The following is a 7,715-nucleotide window of genomic DNA, read 5'->3' on the forward strand; positions in this document are numbered from 1 at the left end:
AGACAGATTAGATATTGTAGCATTATGCAGTTTTTGCGCTTGATAATAACAACGCATATATAAATTGTTTATATCTGCAAAGCAGAATTGAAGATGATAAGTATTCATGATGATCTGAAAATTGTTTGCAACCTACATAGCCCGTGTAGCGGAGAAGATAATGTGCCCGACACTCATTTGAGAGGTCGAGGGTCCGAACCCCTCCCCAGTCACAAGGTTTTGCACCATAAAAATCTCTCTAGTCTATGGCCCCTTTCTAAATTTTTTGCCTTGCCTCGCCGCCAGTTGTTCGAGAGTAATTCGTCCGACGTTAGTCGCTTTGTATTTTCAACATTAACGTTGATAAATTCCAGTTTAGTAACACTATCAACATTTTGCCTGGATGGTTGACAAATTGTAGATAACATCATATATCGTCTGGATATGCTGTTAAGAATTGAGTATAGTGGGCAACTTCAGTGAAAGTGAATAAAATTTCAGTTATGTAATGTTGTGCAATATTGTAAAGAACCTCAAAACCCCTCGCCTCTTCAGTCCCTTATTGTCCTCTTTTCGTAACTATCACCCTGCGACAGAGGTTGATGACCGTATGTATGGACTGACATCAGAACAGAGCGAATTGAGAAGAGCTGTTTCCAAATTTGCCCAAGAGGAGTTAGCCCCTCACGCTGAGAGGATTGACAAAGACGACAAATTCGATGACCTACGCAATTTCTGGAAAAAACTGGGAAGCCTTGGACTTCATGGAATTACTGCTCCAGAGAAATACGGAGGTTCTGATATGGGCTATTTAGGGCACTGTATAGTTATGGAGGAAATATCTAGAGCAAGTGCTGCAGTTGCTCTAAGCTACGGAGCTCATTCTAACCTTTGTATCAACCAAATAGTTCGGAATGGAACGGAAGAACAGAAAATGAAATATTTGCCCAAGTTAATATCAGGCGAGCATGTTGGCGCTTTAGCAATGAGTGAGGCTAACAGTGGCTCTAATGTTGTAAGCATGAAATTAAGGGCCGAGTATAATAGTGATAAAAATGTGTATATTTTGAATGGAACCAAATTTTGGATAACAAACGGAGCCGATGCGGATACTCTGGTTGTGTATGCCAAAACTGCCAGAGGTGACCAGCCACAGCACAGCATATCAGCATTTCTGATTGAAAAATCAATGCCAGGTTTCTCAACTGGACGGAAGCTCGACAAACTGGGTTAGCATTTTCTCTAATTTTAAATGGGTTTCGGACGGAGCCCGGTTTTTCGAAGAAAACAAGTGATGTGAAATTATCCTGTAATAGACTGTTGGAGCATTCTACATATTTTTTCAAAGTTTTAGAGATCAATATAACTGATTTTTAGTAGTCATCAATTCCAGGCGGCTATTATAGCGCCCCTAATTTTTTTTAAAATTCAAAGAATTTGAATTGTATTGGGGCGCTGTGTTTTTTTAATAGCCGCACAGCGATAGCTGGGGCTATTATTGGCATTCTCTTAGTTTGTTACAATTCAAATAATTTGAGTTGTATTGGGGCGCTGTCTTTTTACAACTCGAAGAGGAGTATTGGAGAAGTCCTTTTTTAATCAATTTTATTGGAGTGAATTTTGAAGCGGGAAATGAAACGCGTGAGAAAGTTGGAGTGATATTGTTGCTGAATAAAAGTGAAGAGCGGTGCGAAAAGAGAGTGGTTTTTGTTACCGCTATTTTTGAGAGAGCGAGAAATTGATGTGTGAAAAAATTTTCTCTAAGCGAGTGTTCACCTGCGGCTTTTTAAAAGCAGTTTTTTGCAACTTTTGATGGTTATGAGGTCTGATTATGATATTGTATTAGTTATAGGCTTGTTTTGATAGGAATTTAAGGTTTCAACCAGTTAATTTGAGTTTGATGCTAATTTGGAGGTTTTTGATCAGTTTTTGCTGATTTTCAAACGAAATTTAATGATTTTTTGCCTGTTTTTTTGTTTTAATGCTTTACGTGGGATTTGATTAGAAGCTTAAAGAGTATTCAGATACCAATTGACTAAAGCTTTCTTGGTATAAATCATTTTTCTGAGGAAAATTGACAGAAAAATGGAGAAATTTTAAACCATTTGCGTTTTCTTTATTGCAGTTTGTGTTTGTTTTTAATCTTAGACAAGTTTCCTAGCCTATTATGACTTGCCCATTGTTTTGCGAGTTTTTCATTGCTCTTATTGCAAAGAAATTTTATTCGACTTTGTTTCCTTGTACTATTAAAAAAAACTCAAGTTAAAAAAAACTTAAGTTTTTCTAGTTTTTTTGTTCAATTTGTTTTTGAATGCCGTTTCTGTTCTTGCTTAAATTTTTTATGACATTTGTGGAGGGTCGGGGTTCACAATTGCTGTTCTAGTTGTTTATTCTGGGCGATTTTCTCCTTCGAGTCGTTTCCTGAATTCTTCCGGCTATGTTTTTTTTAAGATCTGTTCACACATTTTCATGATTTTTGAAGTCAAATTGGAGTAGTGATTTTGGTCACGCCGAAACAGGAAGTGGAGCGAAAAAGCGAGTGGTTTTCCAGCATGAATTTTTTTCGCTCTAAATTTAAAGTAGAGTGAGAAAACGGTGTTTGAACAAAAATTCGCTTTCTCGCTAGTGGTTTTTGGTTCACATGCGGCAATTTCACTTTGATTTTGACTGTTTTTTCGATTTTTTCGATTGAATTTGATTTCAAAATGTTTTTCCCAATCCATTCATAGTCCGTTCTTGGTCTAGTTTTCTGTTTATTCAATGAAAATTCTTTGAATTGTACGTCAGGACTTGTCCTGCTATGTTTTTGTTTCGTCGCCGCGATTTTTGTTGCGACCATATGACGTCACAACCACTTCAAATCTGCTTTTTCATTTGTCCATGCAGTTTCAACTGAAGTGCGTGCGTGACGTCATTTTTCGTTCTTAGTGGAGCGAGTTTTTTTTTGTTCATTTGCTTGATTAAATTTTTGGTCACACTTGACTTACCTCACTCACAAAAATGACTTCCTCACTTTGAAATTGATATTTTTTACTTCAATTCAAAGAGATAAGGTCAAATAAGTGTGTCACTCTAAATGAAAGTTATTAGAGAGCAGCTAATAGAGGCAGCAAAATTTTAAATAGATTTTTGATCAAAATTTAACATATCAGCCTTCAACGAAAAGTCGAATTTTTTGGTCTGTCTTTTTTTATTGTTTTTTTTGAGACTGCGAATCTACGAAGCAATTGCGGCTATTTTCTGGTAATCTTGATGTTAATCTTGATGGTAATCTTGATGTGATCTTGATCTGAAATTTTGATGTTAATAGATTTAATAAGGTTGTGATGACGTGACTTACGTCACTTAAAAAATGATTCCTCAAATTGAAATAGCGAGAGATTTACATTGGACTTCATTGCACAATTGTGTAGCAATTCATAATTCTGATAAAGCAAGCAGTTTTCTTTTTTCTTGGCAATTTTTAATCAACTGACGGTCAAGGTGGGCTGTGATGGCAAGTTCATACACGGAATCGTAAATCATGATGTTGAAAAATTGCCAGAAATTCGAAAGATCCTTTAGATAGAATTTTGATTTTTGAGAATTTTATGATCTTTGAAAGAATTTTTGATTTTTGATAGAATTTTCTGATTTTTGAAAGGATTTTTGATTTTTGATAGAATTTTCTGATTTTTGAAAGAATTTTTGATTTTTGATAGAATTTTCTGATTTCGGAAAGAATTTTTGATTTTTGATAGAATTTTCTGATTTTTGAAAGAATTTTTGATTTTTGATAGATTTTTCTGATTTTTGAAAGAATTTTTGATTTTTGATAGAATTTTCTGATTTTTGAAAGAATTTTTGATTTTGATAGATTTTTCTGATATTTGAAAGAATTTTTGATTTTTGATAGAATTTTCTGATTTTTGAAAGAATTTTTGATTTTTGATAGAATTTTCTGATTTTTGAAAGAATTTTTGATTTTTGATAGAATTTTCTGATTTTTGAAAGAATTTTTGATTTTTGATAGATTTTTCTGATTTTTGAAAGAATTTTTGGTTTTTGATAGAATTTTTGATTTTTGATTTTTTAAAGAAATTTTGATTGTTGAAACAGGAATGAGAGGATCTACTACGTGTGAGTTGATATTTGAGAACGTCGAGGTACCAGCTGAGAACCTTCTGGGCCAGGAGGGAAAGGGTGTCTATGTGATGATGAGTGGACTGGATCTGGAGAGACTGGTGCTGGCAGCCGGTCCAGTTGGTATCATGCAGGCGTGTCTGGATGTGACAGTTCCGTACTTGCACACCAGAGAGGCATTTGGGGAGAAGATTGGTCACTTCCAATTCATGCAGGGTACTCAAATTTTAAAATCAGCTTCGCCAGTAAAGAAGAAATACAACCTCACTTGATGTGCAATTAACCGCAATATCGACATAAGGATATTTTAAGAGACTTCGAAGCGAAATGTAGCGACACTTGTTTCAATCAACATATATTTGGGGGACTTTTGTCCACATATGTGTAAAATCGAATATAATCCACTGGACCCTGGAGTAGCATAGCCCCCGCTGACCCCCTTTTACCCTCCCGGCACCCCCCTTTTACGCCCAGTTTTTTTTATCCTTTTCTAAGTTTAATCTAACTACTGCCAACACACCTCGCCTGCCGTTCCAGTGCACTTTGATGATCATCGTGCACTTCCAGTGCCCGATGATAGTCGAATGTTTATGTAGTCGAAATTTGGGATCTATTCTGTTAACCCCCCCCCCCCCCCCCCCCGCTTAGTGGGCTTTTATTTTTTACGCCCTCCAGGCGCACGTGCTATTTTTCTCATAGTAACGTGCTATATAACAACATAGAATTTGTAACTGGGGCGTAAAAAACACTGGGGGGAACAGAATAGATCCGAAATTTGTAGCACCAGTTTTATGTCAAGAATAAAAAATGTCAGCAATTGATTGTGAAGACTCTGTGTTTTAGGTAAAATGGCCGATATGTACACACGACTACACTCATGTCGCAGCTACCTCTACAGTTTAGCACGTGCAGCTGACGAAGGCCATTTCAGTTCACGTGATTGTGCAGCTGTTATACTCCTCTCAGCCGAAAATGCCACCCAGTCAGCCCTGGACGCCATTCAGTGTCTGGGTGGCAATGGGTATATTAATGACTACCCAACCGGAAGGTTGCTAAGAGATGCAAAACTGTATGAAATTGGAGCTGGAACTTCCGAAGTGAGGCGTTTAATCATTGGTAGAGCTTTTAATCGGGCTTTTAAGTGATGCTTAGATGACTGCCCGGACCGTAGCGTCATTGTAGAGTTGGTTTTCAAGTCCATTGCTTTGATTATTCTTCATGTGGGGTTGTATAAGCTCCTATTCAGCTGAATTTGTAGGAGTTGAGGATGATTTCGTTTGAGCCCACCAGTTTAATGGGTGCATGTTATTAGCAACCCCAAGCGCACGCGCCGAATTTTTTAATGGGGTAGGGCAGAAACGGAAAAGATCCGGATTTGCTTTTTTTTGGTTCACAGACAAAGTTAAGCGGTGCCGAAACATAATCTGTTCATATACATCAGCAAGGCTTTTTTATTACACTTTCCATAGAGTTTAGGATTATGAGGTGGCCATTGCAAATTTGTGTATACTTCCAGGAAGAAAAATGTAACAGTGGTCACTTCATTGACGGTCCCAAAGAACGAATTCGCTATTTGTGGAGAGTTTGGAAATGTGCACGTAATTAAAACGTTTCTCACGAAAAATCGTTCTAGGGTTCGCCAAGTATCGGCTAATACTTTGGACCCCTTTCCTTATATGCGTTGAATGCAGATAAACAGTCTGCAAATTTCATTTTGCTGGCATTTTGGAACTGCTTGGTCCATGCATGAGGAATGACTCAAGCCATTACATGACTGTGATATGCTGAGCCACCACAGAGTTGAATAATGTATTATTAAGGGCAGTACAATTCCTCCATGAATGTTTCTTTATTAATAGCCGCACAGCGATAGCTGGGGCTATTATTGGCCTTCTCTTGGTTTTTTTTTTATTTCGTCGTCATGATTTTTGTTACGACCATATGACGTCACAGCCACTTTTTGTTCATTCGTTCATGCAATATCAACTGAATTGCACGTGTGACGTCATTTTTCGCTCTTAGTGAAGCGAGTTCTTTTGTTCATGCGCGTGATTAAATTTTTGGTCACACTTGACTTACCTCACTCTCAAAAATGACTTCCTCACTTTGAAATTGACTTTTATTTACTTTAATTCAAAGAGATAAGGTCAAATGGGCGTGTGTCACTCTAAATGAAGGTTATTTGAGATCAGCTAATAGAGGCAGCAATAACTTTACAGATTTTTAATCAAAATATAACAGATCAGCCTTCAATGAAAAGACGAATTTTTTTGGTCTGTCTTTTTTACTGTTTTTTTTAGACTGCCGATCTACGAATCTATTGCGGCTATTTTCTGGCAATCTGCCAGCTATGTTATATTTTTGCCTTTTTGCTAAAACCAAAATAATACATTTTTTATGTGCAAATTATATGGTCTTAAACACCATATTATTAACTTGTTCAATAGCTCGCTTTTCCAGATATTTTACGTTGATTTGGCAAGTTAATGCTCTGCCGTGCTTGTCTTTTACTTTCTCTAATATCAACGCCGACCACTTTTAGAAGTACTTGTAGTATAGTTCACTGCTGACTTAATGAAAGCATGTAAATGTTCAGTGAGACCACTGACTTGAATACTCCCGGACTTATCTATTGACTTGCTTATTAAAAGGCGAGCCTTCAACTCTATTATAGTTTAACAAAGGTTAAAATCCCCCACGACATATGCCGCTGCCATAACTTCCCAATGTATGTTCAATTCGAAGAGGCTTCTCAACCCCATGCCATTAAAATACCAGCGTTAGAATTTATAACAGCTTGCGCAGAAAGACTAGGCGGGCACAAAAATAAAGGTCTGATTTTCTTGAGCGTTTTGAGGACTGCACTCAATAAATTCATAAAATCATCAATTAATCGAACTGTTCTTTCAAAGTTAACGGAATGCACTGCCAGAGTAAAAATGAAGAATGATTGTTCTATTTTCAAGGTTACGGAATTTGAATCTTCATCTGTGTCGATATTTTCATCAGTCCCCCAAATAATAGTTTGGACAATTGCATCGCATTTTGTTTGTTCTAAGGACTGTGTAATTGAAAATTCTATAATATTTTGAGTGAGAACTTATATGCCCATGACAATTTGTAAATATCAGTATTCGGACGTTCTTTTGCGCCATATTTCGTCGGGAGAATATGAAGAGGGAAGATAAAATTAATTGTCCACCAGATTTTGAAAATCTAGAGTTTTGAACATCGTTGTGGGACTTTATAAAATTTGTATCAAAATAAACAGTTTATGATTTCGTACAGCCATTGGCGGCTTTAACCAGTCGTTGCTACTTTAGCTTGCATAGTCAGATGGGGATATATATATTTTTGCTTCAAGCCACTTTTCAGCGCTGTTTACAACAACAATTGGTACTCATTACCACCCAAGTGATTTTAAATTATCTGGATTACGGTAGGTTAAACTGAACTTTTCAGTGGATCGTTAGTAGCTGGGTAATAATATTTTGATTTGTGTGAGCCAATAAATCTTAAGAAAATTTCCGATTACTTTTCCTACGTACAATTAGACAATTACTAGAAAAGGAAATTGTTGCAACAATAAGATGCCACAGAAGGTTAAAGTAATA

General features: G+C 36.6%; 1 protein-coding gene across 1 annotated transcript; it reads left to right on the top strand.

Moving 5' to 3' along the window:
• The first annotated feature begins 406 nt into the window (after nucleotides 1-406).
• Nucleotides 407-5,281, top strand: LOC142353519 (isovaleryl-CoA dehydrogenase, mitochondrial-like). Its single transcript, XM_075405775.1, has 3 exons — nucleotides 407-1,208; nucleotides 4,078-4,317; nucleotides 4,945-5,281. Exons 1-3 carry the CDS (start codon nucleotides 488-490, stop codon nucleotides 5,244-5,246), a joined length of 1,263 nt encoding a protein of 420 aa, XP_075261890.1. The 5' UTR covers nucleotides 407-487; the 3' UTR covers nucleotides 5,247-5,281.
• Nucleotides 5,282-7,715: the final 2,434 nt, after the last annotated feature.

Source organism: Convolutriloba macropyga, chromosome 14, assembly GCF_964194025.1.
Source record: "Convolutriloba macropyga chromosome 14, txConMacr16.3, whole genome shotgun sequence".
NCBI classification, from domain to species: Eukaryota; Metazoa; Xenacoelomorpha; order Acoela; family Convolutidae; genus Convolutriloba; species Convolutriloba macropyga.

Bases quoted from the DNA above. Each gene is read 5' to 3' on its own strand.
- LOC142353519 (XM_075405775.1), top strand. From the start codon at position 488: ATGTTGTGCAATATTGTAAAGAACCTCAAAACCCCTCGCCTCTTCAGT. The intron at 1,209-4,077 runs GTTAGCATTTTC...TTGTTGAAACAG, and splicing joins ACGGAAGCTCGACAAACTGG to GAATGAGAGGATCTACTACG. The intron at 4,318-4,944 runs GTACTCAAATTT...TCTGTGTTTTAG, and splicing joins TCACTTCCAATTCATGCAGG to GTAAAATGGCCGATATGTAC.